Genomic DNA, 27,136 nt, shown 5'->3' with positions numbered 1-27,136 from the left:
AGGCACTTGTCACCAGCGACTGGACTACGGAAACACCCTCTACACCGGAACCACAGCCAGACTGCAGAAAAGATTCCAACGCATCCAGAACGCCTGCGCACGACTCATCCTGGACATCCCCTGCCACAGCCACATTCCCTGAACACCTGAAAGACCTGCACTGGCTCCCCGCCAGCAAAAGAATCACGTTCCGCCTCCTCACCCACGCACACAAAGCCCTCCACGACCTAGGCCCCAGGTACCTCAACAACCGCCTGACCTTCTACACTCCCACCTGCCAACTACGATCGACCAGCCACGCCTCGCCGTCGTTCCACGCATCCGAAGAGCCACCATGGGAGGAAGATCCTTCTCCTACCTAGCAGCCAAGACCTGGAACTCCCTCCCCATCCACCTCCGTCTTACCCAAAACCACCTCTTCTTCAGGAAGCAACTCAAGACCTGGCTGTTCGAGCAGTAGCGGACCCCCCCCCCCTCCCCCCCCAAGCGCCTTGAGACCCTCCGAGAGAGTAGCAAGCTATACAAATTTCCTGATTGATTGATTGAAAGCAGCTTCAGGGTGAGCAGTGGCTTGTTTAAGGTTTCGACTTATAGCTGCGTACACTTTTCTCAGAAACATTAGCTTTTAGTGCGGTTGGAGGTCAGGAATCTTTACCGAATCCATCACTAACTCTCGGACTGGCACCTCAGTCTCCATGTAGAAAGCACCTCACGGGAAGGAAAAGAATATCAGGTATACTTGGTGCGATCATAGGGCTGTATATTCGAGACATGATACATTGGGTATATAAATTAATTTTATTGAATTATGTAGCACCAAGATTATTTGCTAATGGCATCGTGAAGTCTGCAGTTTTTATTTGTGTTTGTCAGTGTTTGATGAGTAGTGTTAGAAAGCTGTCACGGGCAAGACAAACCATTTGTGAGCTGGAGAATGGTGAGCCATCTACAGCTAACAGTCACTGTGAGAAGTTGGCCTGGCATATGATGCCCACTATTCTAGAGGGCACCTTTCACCAGTCCAAACAACCCTTATTGATGGTAGGTTTGAAGTCAACCTTATAGAAAGCTTATAGTGGTAGCTGTGGAAAGCAGCCTTCAGGCCAAGACTTAGAGGCAAGTTAAGCAAGTTGTTTTACCAGTCCATAATCTCTTGAATGTTCAAATGAAAGCAAACCACACAAGGTATATATCAAATATATATGTATTTATTCTAAACACAACCCCTCTGGTCTCTTTAGGAGGTAAAAGTACAATACAAGGAACTTAATTAGCATACGATAAGTTGCACAGTATACGTTATGCCCTAGAAGCCTCAAAAACTATATACTAAAATAGTGGTATAAGAACCACGTGAGGGTTAGAAAGCAGGCCTAAGGCCTGTAGAACCGCTTAGGCAACCAGGAACCACCCAAGGTAGGGACACCGTAGACCCACGGGGGACGGGTGCAGTGTCTAAACACAGCCCCAAATCACCATTGACTTTCTATGGAGAACGAACAAGTTACAATTTTAAAGAATAAGGGCACTTAGAGGTCAACTACGATGGAACCCTTTTAGACTAGGACACTTCGAGAGACAAGACCCACAGGAGCACCGGAGTACTCGTGTTACCTCACCCACGAAGCCGGGTGCATAGGTGTCTCTTGGTGTCAGGTTTCATCGTCAATTCCAATGGAGAGCTGCGAAGAAATGCTGCAAGCGACCAGAGGAAAAGTGTCTGGGTGGATCAAAGGTTGGATCGGAGATGTGAAGCACCTGAAAGCAGAGAGGACAGAGTCTAGGTTACTAGCCATTGACCAGGATGGCGACAAGAAGATGCCAGCCGATGTCGGGTGTTTTCAGGTGAAAGAGGTGAAGCTTGACTCTTCAGCCGGGAGGACCAGGAGGCGTCGACGACTACCAGGAGCTGGATTCGAGCTGTCCCACGAAGGATGTCGAGTGCTGCAGTGTCGTAGTCCGGATAGGACCCAACAAGCCTTGGCAACAGCAACCCACGCAAGATGACCAGATTGGCTTTGGTTCAGACCAGCAAGGTCCGAGGGACTCCTCCTTTGGAGGGGAGTCAGAGCACGTCTGGAGCAACCAGGAAAGCTCAAGAAACAAAGAATAGGCCTTCGTGGGGGGTCACTAGCCAACGGACTAGGAACCACAAAGGAGCCTCAAGTTGCGGTGAAGAAAGGAGACTCACGGGTCACTCGTGGAGTGCTGGCCTCTGTACATCAGTGCAAAAGGTGCTCGGGCAGGGGCTTCAAATACCCCATGCACAACTTCAGGAAGTAGGGGCAGTTGCAAAAACGCAGGATGTCCAGGAGTTCCAATCCCACGTCTCTTGTGTCAGCTACAGGTCTCCGCTCTGCTGGGAACTCGTGTCAGCTTCAGAGATGTCTGGAAGTCTGTGTCCTGTGTCGCAGATTCTTTGGGATCCGGTGGGAGCCTCGAAAATTCAGACCGGTAAAGATGCTTCTTTGGTGCTGTTTGAACAGGGAGAACAGGGAGGTCACTCCTTGAGCACAAGAGAGATTCTTCAGTTTTTCAGTCAAAATGAAATGACGAAGGTCCAAGATTTCTTCTACAGAGTTTCGTGCAGGGAAATCTAAAGTCCTAGGGACTGGGAACCTATTCTTATAGCAAGTTTAGGGGTTGGACTAACTCTAGCGTCCCACCTATGGGTGACCTGGGGCGGGTCCACCCATGTCCAGTTTCGCGCCAGAGCTGGGGCCGAGTGCCCCAGCAACCGGTTGAAACTGGGAAATGCATGGAGCACCTTGTGTGCCCCAGGCAGTGTCTGAAAAGCATTCACTGAATGCAACCCACCCTGCCCCAATACACTAAAGCCTGTCTGGGGAGGTTCCAGCACCTCCCTGGACAGGAAACCTATTGCCAGGCCTTCCCTGCCAGAGTTTTGCCCAGCAGCAGGAGGGCAGACTCGTGTCTGTGGCAGCAGCATCCATTTTGTGATGCTGGGGTTCCGTTCAAATTTAACCGGGTATACCACTGTGTACATGTCTTTTCCCTCTAGAAGGGTGGAATGCTACCCCCGCCGCCAGAACTAGCAGGGGTAGTATTCCAAAGTGTTTAACACTTTCAGATTTGTCAACTAATCCAGTCTTAGTGCCTTCGAAGTAATGTGAGCCCTTCAGAGAAGCCCTTTTCTCCCAAGGTTGGCTGCTCTGTTTTAGCGATACATGAACTAGATCTTTAGTGACAGAGCCTGATTTTACTTTGAGCTTCAGCAAATAACAGGTGTACAACGTTTGGTTAATTTAAGATTAGCATTTATTTACGGGCTGAACGCTACTGACGACAACAAAGCATTGAGGACAGATAAAATAATAGCCTCTGAAGCATTTATTCCTTGACCTTGACCTGTGGAACGTAAAGCAGATACTTTTTGTGGCAATCCGCATCAGCAACTCTATTGAAGCCTGATGCTGAGGGTTATACCAGTTGTTAAAGGCCCTGAACCAGAGTTATAGGCACAAGCCGCAGGCGACGGCCTATGGTGAGGGCCTTTAACAACCGGTATAGCCTGAGGCACAAGGGCTATAAGAACATGCCACCCACTAAGGGTAGAATGTTCTAAATTAAAAAGGGAGGAACAGAAAGTCAAACATTGTAATGCTGAAGCAGAATGCGTATACCAGCCATTATAAGTTCGAAACCACCCCATTGTCTTCTAAGGAGCTCCAATGTTCTAATTATCAATGCTTACACCCACAAGCAACGTGTCTTCACTATAAAATGTCTTAACTCTACTGTTAGCTTGTAAATTGTGCTCTGTATTCCGTAAAGGGGGGTAGGGGATCAGGAGGAGGGGAAAGCAGAAGACTAACATTCACTAGGCATATAGGCTTTTTGTTGACGTAATAATGAGTCATACGACTTCCAACACTGGCTAACACAGAATGGTGCAATGAGCAAGGGACTCACATCTGAGTATACCCTTCCACGCTTATGGTGGACAAAACGATTCAGAAAAGGGGGTGGTGATGGACAGAGTATCTGAATTAAACAGAACACTCATACCCAGTCAACAGATCAGGGCTTGATCCATCACCGTTTTTTAGCTCACTGCACCATCCCAGCTCAGAACCTGGCTACATGCAAATTAGTCTGTCCCTGGCCCAGTGCATCATGGGAACAGGGCAGACCAAACTACCAAGCCAATTCTTATACTGGGAAGGAAACAAGCTTCCGGGGACCGGTTTCTGGCATTACAGCCGTCTTCGGCCCGGCTTGCTTGAATCCTGATGGTGCAATGAGCAAGGGACTCACATCTGAGTATACCCTTCCACTGTAGGGGTAGGGGGCTCATGCACATGTACAGCACCACTATTATCCTATTGTGTGGTCTCTTGTGCGCAAGACGTGAACTAGAATAGATGGCACATCAATAAGCTATCCAGCGCCAACTCATAACTAGGTTTCTAGGGGGTAATCCATTTACTTAATATTGCAGGGGAAGCTGGGGTCAGTTGTAGCTCCAGGAGGCACGAGCCAAACAACTTACATTAGCAGCAGTTACCACATTTCAGTATTAGATGTCAACCAAGAGGGACAGCACTGCTCGACAAAGACACTGGTCCTTTAAGACAGACTGTACCAACACCTGTCCCGGGGAATGACAGTAAAATACAGTCTGTCAATTGTTGCATTAAAGAACTGGGGCAGGAGCACATAAAAAGGAAAGATTTTTTAATCTGGCCGAGTGCAAACTTCACAACTTAAGCAGCAACTAATTGCATAGAATGTTAATACTTAGACAAGAACCTGTACAACAAGAGTGTCAAACTAATAAGAACGATGCAATGGTGTGGTAAATATGTAATAATTGCACATTACACTAATGCATGATAATGAACAGAATAAAGTCTTCAATTTATTTCCATCTGAAAATGATAATGACTGTGATCACTATAAACTAGTATCAATTATTGAAAACTAACATTTTGGATTTCTACTGTGTACTTCCTTAGAGCAGAATGCTTTAGGATAAAACACAAAAAAAGGAAACAATTACTATGGAAATTAGTTTGCATCTCAGAGATAAGCATAGAGGCTGCATAAGGATAATGGAGGCCAAAATAAGACACACACACCCACCTCTCGGACAGCACTACCTTCCTATTTATAAACCCTTGGCTGTGCTGAGGAAAGGGAGGTCAAATATTTTTCCGAAAGCTTGTGTAGTATCAAACTTATCATTCACCAGACAAAATTATACAAGTTGTGTGGTAAGTGCTCTCCCCCAATTCTGTCCGCTTTCAGTTTAATTATCGTGCTGGAGTGCTAATATATTATTTTCCAACTTACTAGACAAAGAAAATGCTACTTACCAGTATGCATCTGTTCTTGGTATGTACAGCTGCAGAGTAACACACTATGTATAGATGGCCACTTAGTGTTGGGACCGGATGTTTGCAGTTTGTTTTGTTGTAGAAAAGTCTTTGGAAGTCACAGGATAGGTGACTCCTCCTTTGGATGATACTGCGCATGGGCATCGGCTCCATCCCCAGATTGTTTTTCCCCATTAGGGAATTGATGGAGCTGTACAAGAGGTAATGATGTCCATGTGATTTGTATCTAATTAAGATAATACTGGAACAGATAAAGGTATCCGGGGAGGCGGGTGGGCGTGTGTAACTCTGCAGCTCTACATGCCAAGAACAGATGCATACTGGTAAGTAGCATTTCCGTTCGAGGCATAATAGCTGCAGATTGCTCACTATGCATAGATTGTATAGCAGTACCCACACTTAACGGCGACCACCAGTATCTGTTGCAGTTGTTTGAAACAGTGTTTTTAGTACAGCCTGGCCCACAGTGGCTTGTTGTTTACTTTGCACATCTACACAGTAATGCTTTGTGAATGTGTGTGGTGAAAGCCATGTAGCTGCTTTGCAGATATCATCTAGGGGAATGTTCCCTAAGAATGCCATTGAAGCCCCTATTTTCGTTGTAGAATGGGCTTTAGGAGGAATTGTTAATGTATGTTTGGTTTTGTGGTAACATATTTGTATGCATTTAACAATCCACCTAGCGATCCCTGGGATTGTCTTTATGTGGGGGTGAAAGACACAAAGAGTGGTTTTGTTTTACGAAAAGTTTGTGTCCTTTCGATATAGTACAGTAATGCTCTTTTGACATCTAAGGTGTGTAGACCTCTTTCTGCGACTGTTTGAGGCTGCGAGAAAAATACGGGCAGCTCAACTGAATGATTTAGATGGAACGGTCAAATGACTTTAGGAAGGAATTTAGGATTAGTACGAAGAACCACTTTGTTATGATGCATTTGCAGAGAAGGTTCTTGAATGGTAAAGGCCTGTAGTTCACTAATCCTTCTGAGAGAAGTAATTGCTACTAGGAAAGCTACTTTCCAGGTTAGGAATTGCAATTCACATTTATGTAATGGTTCAAAGGGAGGTCCCATTAACCTTGTGAGAACAATGTTTAAGTTCCACACTGGTGCAGGTGGCGTTCTAGGAGGAATTATTCGTTTACTTCCTTCCATGAAAGCTTTTATAGTTGGTACTCTAAAACAAGATAGATGTTGTCTATTTTGTAAGTATGCTGCAATGGCAGCAAGGTGTAGCCTGATAGACGTATAGGCTAACTTTCACTTTTGAAGGTGTAATAGAGATCCTATGATGTGTTGAATAGACATGTCTAAGTGATTTATTTGGTTGTTTTGGCAGTATATGACAAACCGTTTCCACTTAGCAGGATAACATGCTCTAGTAGTGGGACGTCTAGCTTCTTTGATAACATTCATACATTCTGGAGGAAGGTTGAGGTAACCAAACTATGACCTCAGGAGCCAGATCGCTAGGTTTTAGCTGAGCTTGGTCCAGGTGTCTGATCTCTCCATGGTTCTGTGTTAATAAGCGTGGAGATCGGTTTAGTTTTTGGTGTGGTACTACAGACATCTGCAACAGCGTGGTGTACCACGGTTGTCTGGCCCAAGTTGGAGCGACTAGAATGAGCGTCAGGGAATGTTGTTGTAGTTTGCGTACCACTAACGGAAGAAGTGGGAGAGAAGGAAAAGCGTACGCAAATAGTTTTGACCAGTTCGTCCATATCGCATTGCCTTTGGACGATGGGTGTGGGTATCTGGCGGTAAAGCTTGGGCATTTTGCGTTTTCGTGGGTGTCAAAGAGGTCTATCTGAAGTTGTCCCCACATTTGAAAGAACGGATGAAGAACGAAGTTCCCACTCGTGGATCTGCTTTGCTTGTCGACTTAGCAGATCTGCCATAGTGTTTTGTACTCCTGGGACTTGTGGGCTAAGAGGAAGATCTTTAGTGGTATAGCCCATCTCCATATTTGCTGTGCTAACAGAGAGCTGCAGAGAGTGTGTTTCCCCCTTGTTTGTTTATGTAGTACAAAGCGGTCATATTGTCTGTGCGGTCTAAGACAGCTTTGCCTAACACTTGCATTTGAAATGCTTTTAGGGCTAGAAACACTGCTAGCAACTCCAAATGATTGATGTGGAGTAACTTCTGTTGCGGTGTCTACCTGCCTTGCATGGTGTGATGCAGTAGGTGAGCTCCCAAGCCAGAGATCAATGCGTCCGCAGTCATGTCTATTTGAGGAACTGGCTCTAGAAGCGGTCGCCCTTTGGAAATGTTTTTGGTGTTCCACCACTGCAGAGAACGATGAGTCTGACCGTCTACCAACACTAGGTCAGTTAGTTGACCTTGAGCCTGGTTCCATTGGCGTGCTAGGCACTCTTGAAGTGGACGCATTTGCAGTCTTGCGTGAGGTACTACAAATATGCAAGATGCCATCATTCCTATGAGCTGCATGAACACTCAAGCTGGTAGCGAGTGTTGCGGTTTGAATTTTGTTAGGAGATTTTACACACTTGGTATCCTGGCTGGAGAGGGATAAGCTAGTGTTAGTTGGGTGTTTATTGTAGGGCCTAGATACTGTTGTATGTGCGAGGGTTGCAGATGCGATTTGGTGTGATTTATCGTGAATCCCAAGTCATGAAGCAGTTGAATAGTAGCGTGGGTGTGTTGTACACACTGGTGGTCTGAGCTGACTTTTATGAGCCAGTCGTCTAGATATGGGAAGACATGAATATGTTGTCTTCTTAAGTGTGCTGCTACTACCGCTAGGCATTCGGTAAACACTCTTGGCGCTATTGTGACTCCGAATGGGAGCACTTTGAACTGGTAGTGCTGCCCGTCTAGCACAAATCTGATATATTTTCTGTGCGCTGTGTGGATGTGATAATGAAGTAGGCGTCCTTGAGATCTAGGGTGACCAGGAAGTCGTTTAGTACCAGAAGTGGAAGGACTTGGAGTGTGACCATGAGAAAATGGTCCGACTGTATGTAAATGTTTAGAGGTCTGAGGTCTAGGATGGGTCTTAAAGAGCTGTCCTTCTTTGGTATTAGGAAATATAGGGAGTATGCTCCTTTGTTTTTCTGATGCTCTGGAACTATTTCTATTGCATTTTTCTGCAGGAGGGATATTACCTCCTGTCTAAGCAGTGTTAAATGTTCTTGTGACATTGGACGTTGCTTGGGTGGTATATTTGGGGAGGTGGATGTTAGTTCTAGACAGTAACCTATCTGAATTATTTGGAGCACTCACCTGTCTGATGTGATGTTTTCCCAGGCTTGCAGATATTGTTGAAGTTTCACCCGACAGGAGTGGAATGGGACAAGGGGAAGGGGAAGGGAGTCATTGGGCAGGGTTAGAGGCAGAGCGGGAGTTGGTTTTTTTACCTCTGCCTTTGTTATTGTTACCCCTGTAACCACCCCTTTGGTAGCCCTTGCTGTAAGTGGACTGTGTAGGGGCTTTGTACGAGGTAGAAGCTGTGTCCAAAGAATCCCCTGGTGGCACCTCTATAGGATGAGTGACAAAATGAACATCTGGGAGCATGCGACTGCAGGGCTCCCATAGATTTGGCGCTATCTGTATCCTTTTTCATTTTTTCAGGTGATACATCTACGTTAGGTCCGAATAGGTGTTGCTCATCAAAAGGGTTGATTAAGAATGGCACTTTGTACCCTGATATGTATAGCCAGGCATGTCTACGTAATAGGACGCTGGTGTTAACTGCCCTAGAGGCAGTATCTGCTGCATCTAGTCACCCCGAATAGAGGTGTTTGTAATGTTTTTCCCCTATTGGATAAGTTAATTTGCTCTATCCTTGTAATTATCAGGGAGGTGCCTCATTAATGATTTTAATTAGTCATAATGTGCCCTGTCATATCTGGCTAATAATGCCTGTGTATTGGCGATACGCCACATGTTTGCTGCTTGAGACGCTGTTCTTTTCCCTGATGCGTCAAGTAGCTTAGACTCTTTATCTGGTGCTGGAGATTCACCTGATGTTTGTGAATTTGCTCTCTTGCGTGCATTGGAAACTACAAGTGAGTCTAGTGGTACAGGACCTTTAATGTATGCTGGGTCTGAGGGGGCAGCTTTACATTTTTTCTCTATGCGAGGGTTAATGACCCGAGTTCTGACTGGGTCTTTGAAGACATCAGGAGCAAGCTTAATCACTCCTTCAAACATTGGTAAAATGGATGAGGACCTTTGTGCACTATCAAAGGTATCCATTAAGAAGTCTTCATCTACAGGGTCTGTATGCATGTCTACCCCATGATATTGCACAGCCCTGTGAATTAATTGATTGAAACCCATAGTGTCTTCTGGTGGGGAAGGCCTTGAGGGGTATATGTCATCCTGAGGGACATTTGGGACATCTGGGGTGTTCTAATCATCCAACGGGTCAGGTGATCCTGTAGGAGTAGCTGGATCAGGCATGTTACCCCCATGTCATCAGAGATATCATCCCTGTTGTCATCGTCTGGTATGATAGATGATGCTGGGGAATGTTGGGGTATGGGAGGATGTGGTGATGGTACAGGTGAAAGAGAAGGGGAAGGCAGTCTTAAGGGAGAGGTAGCCATGTCCTTCTTTGAATGCGGAGCTCGAGCTGGTGTGTCCAGTGGTCGCTTTTTTGAAGTCAAAATCAGCTGTCCAGTGATTGGATCTTTAGCTAGAGTCTTTTGAGCAGGGTCTGGATAAAGTAAGTCCTCTGCAGGAGGCCGGTCCTTTGGTGCGAATGAAAGTTTTGGCACTGAATCGGTTTGTTTTGGTTTTTTGGCAATGTCTTTAACCGGAGAAGCAGGAGTCTTTTTCGGCTACGAAGCTTTTTTCGGTTCAGAGGGTTTTTTCCGCTCCGGTATGTTTTTTGGAGCCATTGTTTTTTTCGGTTCCGGTGTTTTTTTGGAATCCGAAGCGGGTTTGCTTGGTTCCGACCTGGGTTTCGGTGCCAAAGGAGTAGTGGTATGTTTCGGCGCCGATGGTTCGGATGTCGGCGTGGCCGGTAAAGTTGCCTTTTGGTGCCGGGAAGTGTGCGCCGGCACCGTGCGAAGGCCGACTCGAGCCAGAGTCGCCTGAAGGCTTCATTAGCTTCTTAGCCGAGCCCGAAGGTGGGGCAGTAGAAGCAGTGTGTCGGTGTGCGCTCGAGGGCGTGACCGGGGCCTTCTTTGGGTGTGTCGAGGAAGGGTCGGGGTCGACGGTCTTACGACCCGCTGTGCTGGAGTGATGTCCTCGACTTCGGAGTCTTCCGCCTCGGAATTGCTGGCAACGTCGTGTTGTTCTGGAACGTTGACGCCTTCCTCGAAGATGTCGTCCGGAATCAAAGCTGAAGATCGAGCCATTGTTCGCCTCGCTCTTTGGTCCTGGATAGTCTTCTTGGAGCGGAAAGAGGCACAAGCGGAACAGTCTTTGGCCTCTTGCTCCGGGAAGAGGCAAAGGTTACACACTTCATGAAGGTCGGTGTGGAGAAACTTCGACCCACATTGAGGACACTTTTGAAAAGGCGTCCTCCTTTCCATGAGCTGGAGTCGAGGCCTAGTTAAGCCCGAAGGCCGTAGACGACTGGAATTGAAGTTTTCGGTGTTGAAGGGTAGCGTAGACTGGAAAAGCGTTCGAAACTTAATTTCTGTAAGTTGGTGAGGATTGCGCACCGAAGGAAATCGGTTCAAACACGGAGCGCTGGAAACACATCCGAGCCCAGTGGTGGGAAAAAACAATATGGGGATGGAGCCGATGCGCATGCGCAGTATCATCCAAAGGAGGAGTCACCTATCCTGTGACTTCCAAAGACTTTTCTACAACCAAACAAACTGCAAACATCCAGGCCCAACACTAGGTGGCCATCTATGCATAGTGTGTAATCTGCAGCTCATATGCCTCGAACAGAATATTTTGGTCTGCGTTCAACAAATTGGTTATCAAATAACTCCAAGTTCTCACCCATCAGCCGGATCCAGGGCTAAGGCTCGAGGGCTGTCCAGATCTTTCCACACAAGAACCTGCCGGTGCTGACCGTCCAGTTTGGAAACTTCAATGCGATTTGTTCCAGTATCTGCCCAGTAGAGGTTCTTTCCTAGCCAATCTACTGCCATGCCTTCTGGATAATCCAAACCAAACTGCACGACATGTTCCAGGGCACTGCCATTCATGAATGCACGGCTGATGGTCTGTAGGAAAGAGCATATAAAGCAACATTCAACATTGTGTTACTTGCCCGAAGGTTTTTGCAAAAGGAATGGTTCCAGTTAAATAAGCATGAAAAATATTCCCCAATAAAGGCAAACTGGAAATTTAGGACAATCTATCAGGACCTAGATAATTATGCATAGGTCTTTGCACACCTTTTATAATACATCTTAAAACAAACAGAATCGCACACTCTTCCAGGACTTTAACTACAAACCAGCTCCATCAGTGTACGTCACTGGTAAACCTGACAGATCACAGTCAGACAGCTCAGTAATTTCTTGTGATGCTATTGTAGTACTAGAACCACTACACAGATGTGTTGACACGCAAATTTCCGAGGACAATCATACAAATCAATCAACGGGAAGGAAGCACATTTACCTCCAAAAAAGTGATATGCTAAAGTCAGAACACGCATAGTACGAAGGTAGCTAGGTAATAAATTGACAAAATCTGGAATATCATTAAAAAAATCTTATACCTGCAAATCAGACATGCTGCAGTGAGATACACAAGGCAGATATTGCAACAGAAACCTGCATTATCAACAAAGGAAAGGAAAATAAGATTGGGTAGGAGAGATAAATAGCAGCTCCGTGCGAAAGAGAATGTAATGCTGATCAGTTAAAATCTGACATACTGGAGATGTCCGGATACAGCTGGGTGAAATGGACGTGGGTTAAGTTTCACTACTTTTATTTTTTATTATTAAATGTCTCATTACAGTGTCAATGTTCAGTCACTTGGTTTTTGCAGTTAAAGGAAATTCACAGTTGCTTTCCTGCAATCTTAGTTCTCCTTCAAACAAATCTCCATTCTCCATCATGAGCACTGAACTGTCCCGCCCATGAGCAGGACCCTACAGCACTTTGATCAAATAATTAATTTCTCCCCTTTCCATATGAAAATCTAAAGCATCTCAAGTAAAAGCAATTCAGTAGCCTATTAAAAATCTAGATTGGCGAAAGCAATTCATGGTTTAAAAAAAAAAAGAATTTTAAACTAAAATAGACAAATAAGACGACATAAAAAATAACATTTTCTAAAAAGGAAATCAAAGTAAAGGCCCCCCCCCTCCAAAGTTTTATACAGAGCAAACTTGACCCAAAGGTATCGGGTATCAGAGCTGTTTACATGAGCACCAGTTAAGACCATATATACACATATGCTTCAGTCATATAAGGGGTAGAAAACTGAAATTGGAGATTTTAGGGAATCTGAACCCTCAAGTATTCCACCATGCCCTGTCAGTGCCAGTTGCTCAACTTCCTTTTCCAGCTACTGGTGGCAAGATTCTGAAGTACTTGGAAAGCTTTCCAAACCTTCTTTTAGAGTTTTTGACTTAACGTCCCTAGGGATATAGAACTTTTTCTATGTTTTCTACCAAATGATTTATCTATTTCACTGATGCAATCACCTTTGAGATTTTCAAAATGAGATCAGATGGTTCCAGCTACGACAATGTCGTACAAGACTGAGAATTGCAATAGAGTGAGGACGGAAACAAGGATGTAGCTTCAGCGATTTAACTATCAGTGACTAAAATCTATGTCAGCCTATTATGGGAAATAGCAAATTATCAAAGATGGGATAGAACTGTAAAAACAATTGTCAATAAACGTAAAATGAAAAATTAAGTAAAATTACTATAATGAGTCAAATACTTAATTCTTTGACTGTTGGGTTTCTTTCTCAACTTTTTGGGAATTGCTTGCACTTCAGACAGGATGGGAAAATGAGTTTCAAAAATTATTCGTTCACTATGTTTTGGAGCGTCCCACTCCTCGCACTGGCTCCAAATACATATATGCCCAAGGCAGAGCTCTGGTTTCTTCTGCCATGAATGGGTGAAGCATGGTGCACTGGGTGCTGTATTTGAGGAACAGCATGAATGTCTTCAACACTTACTCTATCACTCTTGCACTACCACCTTTACAACTGGATGGTAACCTAATTCTACAGCCTAAAAATGCAGGAAAGAGCACATGCTAGGGTATACAAGCAATGGAAAAAGTATTTATCAAAGGCAGCAGGTTTATGGAAATATGCATCCAGAACTTAGTACTTAGAAAAGGTACGTGCATACCAAAAGGCTGTCGTGGCATTAGGCACACCTTTAGAAATCGATTGACACAGTCTTCATCTCTGGTGGAATGAGCATTAAGACTTGGAGGCAGTTGAACACCTTAGTTCTTAGGCTGCTCCTGAAAACAGACTGCACCCATATGGATCACACATTTTGAAGGAAATCTTTATTTTCCAGTAGAACTGATGACTGGAAAAATTCAGATTTTGTAATGTTCCCTCAGTTGATGAATGAGATCATGCTTACAAGACTTGAATAATTACTTCCTGGCACAGGTTCTATTCCGCCAAAACCTTTAGAATAGAAAGGGGGCTATTCTAAGCATAAATTACAATTAAATGCTCTTGAAACAGGGAGGTGAACTGGACGGTATGGACTTTAGAAACTAGATGTGGGAGAGAAGGACTAGTTCTGAGAACCGAACAAGCCTTGGCCAAGATGAGGATGTCCAATGTGTTGGAATTAATAAACAAGAGGCAAACTATGGACACAGAGGATTACCCTCTGTGACAGCAAGAACTGACAAAAGACATCCCCAAACTTAGATGGCCTGGACATTTATGAGAAATATGGCACAATAATAGAGCATCACCTAGATAATCCACCCACCCTCTCTGATGAAAAACCTTGGGTGGATGAAATTTTGAATTGTAGTTTGAGAGAATGGGGGCCCCCTACATGCAAAAATAAACTTGCTAGCTGTAGGGAAATGGACATTAAAAGGAGAATGCAAATGCTACTTACCAGTATGCATCTGTTCTTGGCATGTAGGGCTGCTGACATTCATATCTGTGCATAGTCCGCCACCTAGTGTTGGGTCCGGATGATTGCACATTGTTGTCCTGGAAGAGTCTTCGAAGTATCACGAGATAGGTGGCTCCTCCCCTGGACTACAGTGCGCATGGGCATCGCCTCCATCCCCAGATTGTTTTTAGCCATAGGCAGAGATGGAGTGAAGAAGTGAGTGATGACCATGCTATGAGCATATGTGTGTATATGAATACATACTGCAGCTGCTACAGGCGCCGGGGAGGAGGGTGGGCGATATGAATGTCAGCAGCCCTACATGCCAAGAACAGATGCATACTGGTAAGTAGCATTTGCAGTTCGAGGCATGTGGGCTGCTGAATTCATATCTGTGCATAGAATACATAGCAGTCCCTCCATTAGCGGCGGCCGCCCGTACCAGCTGCAGCAGTCTGAAAAAGCGTTTTTAGAACAGCCTGACCAACAGCTGCCTGTTGTTTTGAATGCACGTCTACACAGTAGTGCTTAGTGAAAGTATGAGTGGTAGACCATGTGGCTGCTCTACAGATGTCTTCTAAGGGAATGTTACCTAAGAACGCCATAGAGGCCCCCAACTTCCTAGTGGAGTGGGCCCTCGGTGGGATAGTGAGGGTGCGCTTAGCTTTAGCGTAGCAGATCTGAATGCACTTTACTATCCATCTAGCTATTCCTGTTTTGGAGATTGCATTTCCCTTGTGTTGTGTGGCAAAAGCAACAAAAAGTTGTTTGGTTTTGCGGAAATCTTTTGTCCTGTCCACATAATACATCAAGGCCCTCTTCACATCAAGGGTGTGGAGCATCCGCTCCGCCAGCGTCTCTGGGTTTTGGAAGAACACCGGCAATTCAATTGTTTGGTTTATGTGAAACTGCGAGACCACTTTGGGTAAGAACTTAGGGTTAGTGCGGAGCACCACCCTGTTGGCATGTACCTGGAAGAAAGGTTCTTGGATGGTGAGCGCCTGCAGTTCGCTAACCCTCCGTAGCGATGTGATTGCTACCAAGAACGCCACCTTCCAGGTCAAAAACTGTAGCTCGCAAGAGTGTAGTGGCTCAAAGGGAGGACCCATCAGCCTTGTAAGAACCACATTGAGGTTCCATTCCGGAGCTGGTGGAGTCCTTGGTGGAATGACTCTTTTGAGTCCCTCCAGAAAAGCCTTGATAGCAGGGACCTTAAAGAGTGACAGGTGTTGCCTATTTTGGAGGTATGCTGCCATAGCCGACAGGTGAATGCGGATGGAAGAGTAAGCTAGATTACACCGATACAGGTGAAAGAGGTAACATATGATGTTTTGAATGGAAGCGTCTAGCGGGTCAATGCTGTGCTCCACGCAGTAGACGACAAACCTCTTCCATTTAGCCGCATAACAAGCTCTAGTAGTGGGCTTTCTCGCCTCCCGAATGATGTCCATGCAATCGGGAGGAAGATTGAGGTAGCCAAACTCTAGGACTTCAGGAGCCAGATCGCCAGGTTGAGCTGTTGCGGATCTGGGTGCTGAATGTCGCCATGGCTCTGCGTCAGAAGGCTGGGAGTGAGATGAAGCCTTTGATGCGGTACCACGGAGAGTTCCAGAAACGTGGTGTACCATGGTTGGCGAGCCCACGTTGGAGCAACCAGGATGAGAGTCATCGAGTGCTGCCTGAGCTTGCGTGCCACCAGCGGTATCAGAGGTGCTGGGGGAAAAGCGTACGCAAATCTGCCTGACCAGTTCATCCACATCGCATTGCCCTGTGATTGGGGGTGTGGGAACCTGGCGGCGAAGCTTTGGCATTTTGCGTTCTCCTTTGTGGCGAACAGGTCGATCTCTGGATGACCCCACCTTTGGAAGTACGGTTGGAGTACTGATGGATGTAACTCCCACTCGTGCATCTGATGGCTGTGTCTGCTGAGCAGATCCGCCATTTGGTTGTCCTTGCCTGGGAGATGTTCTGCCATGAGGAAGATGTTCCTCTGAATGGCCCACTTCCACATGCTCTGAGCCAGATGAGACAGCTGTGGAGAGTGTGTTCCTCCCTGCTTCTGGATGTAGTACATGGCCGTCATGTTGTCCGTCCGGATCAACACGACCTTGTTGCACAGATGTACCTTGAACGCCTTTAAGGCCATGAAGATTGCCATCAGTTCCAACACATTGATGTGCATCTTCCTTTGCTGAAGTGTCCATAGTCCCTGCACCGTGTAATGGAGTACATGCGCTCCCCATCCCTGGAGAGAGGCGTCCGTTGTCAGGATGATCTGTGGGACAGGCTCTTGGAATGGTCGGCCCTTGCAAAGGTTTTGTGGATTCCACCAATGCAGAGAGTTGTACGCCCGACCGCTCACCAACACTAGGTCTGACAGTTGCCCATGAGCCTGAGTCCACTGACGTGCTAGGCACTCCTGAAGCGGACGCATATGTAGTCTCGCGTGCGGGACAATGGAGATGCAGGAGGCCATCATGCCTATCAACTGCATGAACACCCTCGCCGGAAGCGAGTGTTGGGGTCTGAATCGTTGGATCAGCGCCTGGATACTGGCGATTCTCACTGGACTCGGCTGCGCAGTGGCTGCCAGAGTGTCGATTGTCGCGCCCAGATACTGTCGCACGTGGGCGGGCTGGAGATGGGACTTTGGGTAGTTCAGAGAGAATCCCAGATCGTGCAGGAGGTGAATGGTGCGTGACACGTGGTCTACGCACTGCTGTTCCGTCTTTGCCTGAATAAGCCAGTCGTCTAGGTATGGAAAGACATGGACGTGCTGGCGACGGAGATGCGCCGCCACAGTCGCTAGGCATTTGGTCAAAACTCTCGGTGCCGTGGTGACCCCGAACGGCAGGACCCTGAACTGGTAATGCTGGTCTAAGATCTTGAACCTGAGATACTTTCTGTGGGAAGGATGCAGGGGAATATGAAAATAGGCATCCTTCAGATCCAGCGTTGCTAGGAAGTCCCCCTGTTGAAGCAGGGGAAGCACTTGCTGCAATGTGAGCATATGGAAGTGCTCCGAGTTGATGTACCAGTTCAGGGGCCTGAGGTCCAGGATCGGCCTGAGCGATCCGTCCTTTTTGGGGATCAGAAAATACAGTGAGTATACCCCTGTTCCCCGTTCTTGCAATGGAACGAGCTCTATCGCCCCTTTTTGCAGCATGACCAGTACTTCTTGCTGCAACAAGGTCAAGTGCTCGTCGGACATAGCACGGCTTCTTGGCGGTATGTCCGGTGGAATGGACGTAAGTTCTAGACAGTACCCGTACTGGATAAGAGACCTCACCCACCTGTCCGTGGTGATGGACCTCCACGCCGGCAGGAACTGCTGGAGTCTCCCCCCGACAGGTGTCGTGTGATCGGGGGGAAGTGACAAGACGTCACTGCTTGTTGGAGGAGGTGGACCTGGAGGCATTGTTTCCACGTCCCCTGCCTTTGATATTATTGCCTCTGTAGCCACCCCTGCCCTTGTTGTTGTTATACGAGGACTGGGTGTTACCCTTGTGGTATTGCGTGGACTGGGATGCCTGGCCTCTGGAGGTGCCTCTTGAATTGGAGCGGCGAAAGGAACCACCCCGAAACTGCTGACTTTGCAAAGCCCCCATAGACTTGGCAGTTTCGGTATCTTTTTTCATCTTTTCTAGGGAGGCATCCACCTCAGGGCCGAACAGATGGTCAGGATTCACTGTCTGACCCAGTAGTGTGGTTTGTATGTCGGGTTTGAACCCCGAAATGCGAAGCCAGGCATGGCGTCTAAGTAACACGCTTGTATTGATAGCCCTGGAGGCAGTGTCTGCTACATCTAGGGCACATTTGATGGATGCATTTGTAATGAGTTTGCCCTCCTGAATGAGCATCTCCCCCGCCTCTTTGTATTGGTCAGGCAAGTGTTGTAGTATGGCCTCTAATGTGTCATAATGGGCCCTATCATAACGTGCAAGCAGGGCTTGAGTGTTAGAGATCCTCCAGATGTTCGCTGCCTGCGCAGCAATGCGTTTGCCTGATGCCTCAAAGATCTTGGACTCTTTGTCTGGGGGAGGAGCATCACCAGTAGTCTGCGAATTCGCCCTCTTCCGAGCGTTGGACACCACCAGGGAGTCCAATGGCAAGTGTCCCTTAATATAGGTGGGATCCGTGGGCGCCGCTTTATACTTCCTGTCGATGCGAGGATTGACCACCCGCGCCCGGGTGGGCTCCTTGAACACCTCCTGTGCATGCTTCAGCACCCCTTTAAGCATCGGTAGTGTCTTGACTTGTTTTTCGGCTACCGAGAAGGTGTCGACTAAGAAGTCCGCATCCACGGGGTCTGAGTGCAGTTCGACGTCATGGTTCGCTGCAGCTCTCTCTATTAATGCATTGAATGCCGCCGAGTCCTCCGTCGGGGACGTCTTTGCGGCGAAAAGTTGAGTGTCCTGCCCCGACTGCGGGTCGTCTGTGTCGCCTCCTGCTGTCCAGGGCACCTGCTCCTCTTCCGGATCCGAGTACGCAGGATAGTCGTACTCGGCCTCTTCCTCGTCCACATCAGGCACGGGGGAATGGGCCGGCGAGTGTTCCAGGGCTTGTGGAGACAGAGGTTCCATCAGAGCCGAAGAGTCCGCAGAGTACTTTTTGTTCTTGAGTGGAATCCTAAAAGGTTCCAAGGCCGGCTCCGACGTAATCTTTCGTTTGAGGAGCGACAATTTTCCGGTGTTGGCGTCGATGATCACCTCACGACGTTCCTCCACCGCAAGCGGCTGGAGCCGAAGCTTCGACACCACCAAGGCAGCCTTCGGCGTCAATACTTCCTGAGTGTCCGCTCTGCTTAGGCGCGAAGGCCTTCGGCGCCGACTTGGGAGGAAGGGTAAAACGAATGGGCGTTTGGTCCTTGGCAGGCTTCGGCGTGGGCCTAGGCACTACAGTGTCCTGGCTGGGAACCACAGTGGACTGTTGGATCCGCTTTAAGGATTCTCCCACCTTCTTTGTAAGGGATGCCGAGGGCTGAACTGTCTCGAGCGACTCTTCGCCTCCGAGAGCCCGGTCGCCGGTAGGTCTCTTCTTCGGTGCCGACGCTCCATGGCCTGGCGCACCGTCGGCGTGACGCTTCTTCGAAGCCGTCTTCGGGTCCGCGACCCCTTTCGGTGCCGACGCAGCCGCGTCGGGTGCCTTCACCTTCGGCGCCGACCCAGAGGGCTTCGGGTCGGCCATTTTGGCGCGGCTCTTGTGGTCGGCCATTTTGGCGTGGCTCTTCAAGTCAGCCATTTTGGGTTTTGTGGAAGTTGACGCCTCCAAAACCGTCTTCACCAACGCCACTTTCGGTTTCGGTTTCGCATCCGAGGGTGCGAGACCAGTTGGCTTCACTTTCGTTTTCTTGTTACAAATGTCCGTGACCGGGCCCGTAGGCGGGGACGTAGGACTTAGAGTTAGATCTTGGGTAAGGCCCGAAGGCGATCCCTCGACCTGGGCCGTATGACGGGGAGTAACCCCGGAGTCTGGTTGGGGATGCTCTTCCTCTGAGCTATCTCCCATCGTGGCACAAATCAGTTCGTCGTCCCCTACCTCACCGGAGAGTTCGTCGTAGGCCCCCTCATCCGCGTCGTAGGTTTCTTCCTCGGACGCGGGGCCAGAGTCCGACCCTTGTACGTCGTCCTCTTCCTCGACAGATTCCTGAAAGATGTCATCAGGTGGGGGCGCCGAAGCCGACAACTGAGCCTGGAGTCGATTAGCTCGGCGAATCTTCAAAGTTTTCTTACTCCTAAACTTTGAACACGCCATGCAGGTGTCTTCACGGTGATCCGGTGACAAGCATGTATTGCACACGGGGTGCACGTCGAGGTGCGAATATTTTGAGTGACACAGCGGACACTTCTTGAATGGAGTCCGCTCCATAGCAAAGGTTGTAGTGAAGGCCCGTCCGCGTCGAAGCACGTGGAAGGGCAGTAGGAGATCGGAGCTGAGAGTCAGTAAGAAAAAACCGAACGCAACTATACCGACGCCCAGCCTAAAGACCTTTTGGTCTCAAGTAAAAGTCGAACAACTATCGGTTCCGATGGAGGGAACCGAAAACACATCCGAACCCTATGGCGGAAAAAAACAATCTGGGGATGGAGGCGATGCCCATGCGCACTGTAGTCCAGGGGAGGAGCCACCTATCTCGTGATACTTCGAAGACTCTTCCAGGACAACAATGTGCAATCATCCGGACCCAACACTAGGTGGCGGACTATGCACAGATATGAATTCAGCAGCCCACATGCCTCGAACAAGAAGCTAGAAGCAAGTGTACAGTAATCAGAAATTACAAATTTCAGGACAACATAAAAATGATACATATGACATTATGCATTGTTGAATTATTCATCATCAAAAACCTTTTATTTTAGTTTTAAGTTATTTTATTTGTTGTATCTAAATATCAAAACATTATTTTCAACTTATGCTAAATAGTTAAAATTGTCAATTCATCAACAGAACAACATAATCATGTATCCATGAAAAAACAGTGCAACTGATCTACACAAGTAATCAGATCATTTGTTTCATTGCACGTTATGTACAAGAAGAGAGATCAAGATAAACCATAACCAATGGGAAGGGTGGCGGTAGATGGAAGATGTGCGCGTTTCGGCTGATGTGCCTTCAGGGGACCGTCTCAACTTTCTCTATGTCTATATCAGCAGGGAGCTGATAGAGATATAGCCATAAGTTTCCTGTCTTAGTAATTCGTTGGATGTACCCGATTTTGTTGAACCTGTGTCATATAAAAGATCCAAGTCTTCTATGAAACCGGGTCTTTTTTTGACTTCTGTACGCTGTTCTGAAAACACTGTGAAGTGTCTAGTATTCAGAGGTCTTAGTTTTTTAATTTTTATATATTTATTCAGTTTAATGAAGCTCCTTTGTTCAGTTACCGTGAGATGCAGACATATATATAGCATGGCATAATTAGGAGCGAACATTGAAGATCGAGGGAACTATATACCACATAATTTCAGTACACACTTAAGAGATTTATTAAACTGAATAAATAAAAAATAAAAAAACACTAGACACTTCACAGTGTTTTCAGAACAGCGTACAGAAGTTAAAAAACACATAGTTTAATAGAAGACTTGGATCTTTTATATGACACAGGTTCACCAAATCAGGAACATCCAACAAACTATTAAGACAGTAAACTTATGGCTATATCTCTATCAGCATCCTGCTGATATAAAAATAGAGAAAGTTGAGACGGTCCCCTGATTAAGGCACCTCAGCCAAAACGCGCGTAGCTTCCATCTACCACCAGCCTTTCTAGTGGTAATAGTTTATCTGGATCTCCCTTCCTGTACATAACGTGCAATGAAACAAATGATCTGATTACTTGTGTAGATCAACTGCACTGTTTTTTCATGGATACATGATTGTTTAGTACTGTTCTCTATATATTGACAATTTTAACTATTTAGCATAAGTTGATAGGAAAATGCTACTTACCAGTATGCATCTGTTCTTGGCATGTAGAGCTGCAGAGATTCATACTACTGCAAAGATCGCCATCTGGTGTTGGGCTCGGATGCTTGCACCTTGTTGTTGTCTTGGAAGAAGTCTTTTGTAGTCACGAGATAGAGGACTCCTCCCTTGGGTGATATTGCAAATGGGCATTGACTCGATCCTCAGATTGTTTTTCACCATGAAGGGAAATGATGGAGTTAGTAAGAAACATAAGAAATGTCCATGTGAATGTATCTAATTAAGATAATACTGGAACAGATACAGGTTTCGGGGAGGCGGATGGGCGTATGAATCTCTGCAGCTCTACATGGCAAGAACAGATGCCTATTGGTAAGTAGCATTTTCCGTTCGAGGCATATGAGCTGCAGAATTCATACTACTGCATAGACTGTACAGCAGTGTCTCCCATAGCGGTGGCCACCTGTATCCGTTGCAGTGGATTGAAAAAGTGTCTTAAGAACAGCTTGGCCTATAGAAGCCTGTTGCTTTGCCTGCATGTCAACACAATAGTGTTTGGTGAAGGTGTGTTTGTTGCAGACTATGTTGCTGCCTTACAGATGTTATCTAAGGGAATGTTCCCTAAGAATGCCATGGAAGCCCCTAGTTTGCGTGTTGAATGCACTCTAGGGGGAATGTTAATGTGTGTTTAGCCTTTGGGTAGTATATCTGAATGCATTTGACTATCCACCTAGCAATCCCAGCTTTGGAGATAGGGTGTCCTTTATGAGGTGGTGAGAAAGCTACACAATTGTTTTGTCTTTCTAAAGGGCTTAGTCAAGTGTGTGAAGAGCTCTCTCTGCTACAGAGTCCGGGTTTTGGAAAAAGATGATGGTTAAGATGAAAAGCAGAGATTACTTTGGGAAGGAATTTTGGATTCGTTCTGAGAACCACCTTGTTGCAATGTATTTGTAAGAATGGTTCTTTTATGGTTAAAGCCTGGATCTCACTTACTCTCCTGAGAGAGGTGATTGCAACTAGGAAAGCTACTTTCCATGTAAGGAACTGCAGTTCACATTTGTGTAGAGGTTCAAATGGGGGACCCATGAGCCTGGTAAGGACAATGTTTAGATTCCTCACCGGCGAGAGTGGCAGTCTGGGAGGAATTATTCTTTTATGGCCTTCCATAAAGGCTTTGATTGCAGGTACTCTAAACAGCAACAGGTGTTGTCTGTTTTGTAAGTAGGCATCAAGAGCAACTAGATGTAATCTTATGGATGAACATGCCAGATTACATCTTTGTAAATGCAGCAAATAGCAAATGATGTTCTGGATTGAAGCATCCAGTGGATCGGTTTTATTATTATTGCAGTAAGTGACAAATCTTTTCCGTTTTGCTGCATAACAGGCTCTAGTAGAAGGGCATCTGGCTTCTTTGATGATGTTCATACAGTCTGATGGAAGGTTAAGGTAACCAAACTCTAGGACTTCAGGAGCCAGATCGCCAGATTCAGCTGACCTGGATCAGGGTGTCTTATCTCTCCATGGTTCTGCGTTAGTAGCTTCAGGGAAAGATGCACTTTTTGGTGTGGAACCACAGAGAAGTTCGAGAAGTGTGGCAAACCATGGTTGCCGTGCCCATGTGGGAGCAACTAGGATCCTCTTGAGAGACTCTTGCCAAAGCTTGTGTATTACTAGCAGAATGAGTGGGAGTGGCGGAAAAGCGTACACAATTCTGCCTGACCCCTTCATCCATATCGCATTGCCCTTGGATGACGGGTGTGAAAACCTGGCGGCGAAGGTTGGGCATTTTGCGTGTTCCTGTGTGGCAAACAGATCTATGTCTGGGTGGCCCCACATTTGGAAAAATGGTTGAAGAACCTGTGGATGAAGTTCCCATTCGTGAATCTGCTGTGTCTGACGACTGAGCAGATCGACAATCTGATAGTGTACTCCTGGAATATGTTCTGCTAGGAAATATCCGAGTGTATTCCTCCTTGTTTCTGTATGTAATACATTGCTGTCATGTTGTCCGTCCCGACTAGGACAGTCTTGTTGAGGAGAAGTGGTTGGAATTATTTCAGCGCTAGAAATATTTCTAGTAATTCTAGAGGATTGATGTGGAGCACTTTCTGTTGAGTGGTCCACCTGTCCTGGACTGTATGGTTTAGGAGATGGGCTCCCCTGTCGGTGAGGGATGCGTCCGATAGTAGCACTATATGTGGAACTGGCTCTAGGAACGGCCTCCCTTCGGAAAGGTTTTGTGTGTTCCACCACTGCTGAAAGCGATGCGTGCGGCTGTTCACCAACCCCAGATCTGTAAGTTGACCTGGAGTCTGGTCCACTGAAGTGCTCCGCATTCTTGTAAAGGGCGCATTTGAAGCCATGCATGAGGGACAATGAAAATGCAAGAGGCCATCATCCCTATCAGCTGCATAAACACTTGAGCTGGAAGGGAGTGTTGGGGTTGAAACCTTGTGATGAGGGTTTGTATACTGGCTATCCTGGCTGGATTGAGGTATGCCAGAGTTTGGAAGTGTTTATTGTGGCCCCTAGATACTGATGTAGATAGGAGGGCTGTATATGGGACTTGGTGTGGTTTATTGTGAACCCCAAACTATATAGCACCTGAATTGTTTGGTAGGTGTGCTGTACACACTGACTGTGACTTGGCTTTTATCAGTCATTCATCCAGGTACGGAAACACGTGAATGCTTTGTCTACGTAAGTGTGCAGCTACTACTGCCAGTCACTTTATGAAGACCCCCGAGTGTTGTTGTTACCCCCAATGGAAGGACCTTGAACTGATCGTGTTGGCCGTCTACTGTGAACCTAAGATATTTCCAGTGAGCAGGGTGTATGGGAATATGGAAGTAGGCATCCTTGAGATCCAATGTGGCAAGGAAGTCTCCTTGTAGAAGCAATGGAAGGACTTGCTGAAGAGTGATTATGTGAAAGTGATCCGACTGACTGTAAACATTGAGGGGTCTGAGGTCCAGTATTGGTCTGAGAGTACAGTCCCTTTTTGGGGATTGGAAAGTACAGTGAGTACACCCCTGTCACCTGATGCTCTAGGGGAACTGGTTCTATTGCGTGCTTTTGAAACATGGAGAGAACCTCCTGTTTGAGAAGTGTCAGATGTTCCAGGGACATGGGACGCTGTCTGGGCAGTATGTTGGGGGAGTAGTAATAAGTTCCCGGCAGGAACCACCATACTGGATAATTTGTCTTACCCACCTTTCAGTGGTGATGGAATTCCACACTGGTAGGAACTGCGATAGTCTTCCCCCGACTGGAGTGGAATGGTCGGGGGAAGTGGAGGGAAGTCAGTTTTGTGGTGGGGGAGTTGCGGGTATTAGAACGACACCCAAATATGCGCAGCCATGCATGACTGCGTAAGGACGCCAAGGACGCGCTCAGCGCCAGCCACGCTGCCCCCCCCTTATTGGAAATTCCGGTGTTGTGGCAGGTGGGTGCACCATAAGGTATACTGGTGATGAGCTACGCAACATAGGGGACCGGGGTAAAGGTACGGGTAGTATTATATTTGCAGAAACAGCTTTACCGATCTCAGATTTTGTGAGTAAAACATGCTGTCCTGTGGACTTTTGAATGTAAGATCTTCGCCTACACACTGTGTAGAAACTCAATTGCTGCTGGAGCATCATGGTTTGGAGGTCCTGTTCATGACGGAAACCTGGACTCGCCCGGACTGTGATGTTGACTCTGGTGTGGCTTGTCCGCCCGGCTATAAATTCTGTCACCAACCCAGACTGAGTGGGATGGGGGGTTTGGGGTGATCTACAAAGACTCCTGGGATCTGGTCACTATTGATATTGATGAGATCGAGGGAATCAAACTTTTAGGCTTTGCCATTAAAAATGTCCACGCTTATGTTTTAACAGGGATTATTTGTTATAGGCCCCCTGGGGACTTTACGGTGCTTCAACAGCAGCTATTACTGGAGACCTTTACTAACCTGGCCGCCGTACATCAGAGATTGGTTATACTGGGAGATTTTAATTTGTGGTTGAATGGTTCCCTTGATTCAGGGTATCTTAATGTTCTTCATTCGTGTGAAGGTCTTGGCCTTTTTCAGCAGGTGGAAGAAGCAACCCACAAGGGAGGCCATGTACTTGATTTGATTTTCTCTGAAGAGTATCCTCTTACTATTACGGAATTCTTGCCTTTGGTCTGGTCAGACCATTTTTTAATTAAATTTGTAGTGGACATGGCTAAAAAGAATCACCGAGTAACTGGGGTCAGGAAAAATTATGTTGGTAGAGACTGGAAGGGGCTCTTTCGCAAGCGAGGTTTAGCCCCTCTGTTTGCGGTAGATGATTGCTTTTCTGTAACTAAGCCGGTAGGCGAAAATTATACTTCTCTCTGCGCAAAGATTACATCAGACCTAGACGCATTGGTACAGTTAAAAAATCATAGAACAAGAGGTAGACCATCGGCACCATGGTTAAATGAAAACCTAAAAAACCATGGAATTGGATTGTAAATGCGCAGAAAAGAGGTGGAGAAGGGACTACTCAGATTTGGATAAACAAATATGGAAATCCGAGATTTCCAGCTATAAAAAGGAGATAAACATGGTCAAGGCAGAATATTTTTTCTAATGTGATCCTTAATGCTCCCAACTCTTCTAAAAGTATTTTAATATTTTTAACAGTCTTACTAACCCTGAATGCACAAAAAAGCAGATACCCACCTCCCAGGAATTGTTTAACAATCTAGCTAACCTTTTACATCTTAAGATCAAAACTATTATTGATGAGTTAGGAGAGGAGAATGAGCATGTGATGCTTGGAACCATTAACTCCGTGGGTATTGGTGATAAGGAGAAGAAGGTTAAGGATGTTCCTATCTTCTACCCAGAGATTAAAAATGATAATCCTAATAAAAATTATAACTATTTAACAGAGTTTGCGCCTTTGACCTTGGAAGAATTTTGTAAAGTAGCACAGGGCATTTCATCTGGCTCCCCCTTAGACCCCGTACCTCAAAATTCGGAAGACTTGAGACAGAATTGTTTCCTACTCTGCGGTCAATTTATAATCAATCCCTCAACAGCGGTGAAGTGCTGTTGCAGTGGAAACAAGCTTTGGTAACCCCTCTGCTCAAAAAGGCTTCTCTGGATCCAGAATGTCCCAAGAACTACAGGCCGATCTCTCTCCTGCCCTTTCCAGCCAAGATTACGGAGAAAGTGGTCAGTAGGACGCTCTCCAATCACCTGGATTAGCAGAAACTGCTGGAGGAGGCTCAGTTCGGCTTTCGGTCTGCTCATGGTACGGAGTCGGCCCTGGTGACCGTGATGGATGAACTTCGGTCGCGGGCAGACAGGGATCAGCCAG

General features: G+C 46.6%; 1 protein-coding gene across 1 annotated transcript in view; it reads right to left on the bottom strand.

The window, feature by feature from the left end:
• The window catches only part of LRP6 (LDL receptor related protein 6), a 1,045,411-nt gene that overhangs the window by 544,876 nt on the left and 473,399 nt on the right, over positions 1-27,136 (bottom strand). Inside the window, exon 10 of the mRNA XM_086952928.1 lies at positions 11,285-11,511. Within this exon, the coding sequence (XP_086809054.1) occupies positions 11,285-11,511 (227 nt within the window). The remainder of the gene's footprint in view (positions 1-11,284; positions 11,512-27,136) is intronic.

Source organism: Lissotriton vulgaris, chromosome 1_2 (assembly GCF_964263255.1).
Source record: "Lissotriton vulgaris chromosome 1_2, aLisVul1.2, whole genome shotgun sequence".
NCBI classification, from domain to species: domain Eukaryota; kingdom Metazoa; phylum Chordata; class Amphibia; order Caudata; family Salamandridae; genus Lissotriton; species Lissotriton vulgaris.
This window is presented reverse-complemented; position numbering and strand designations above follow the sequence as displayed.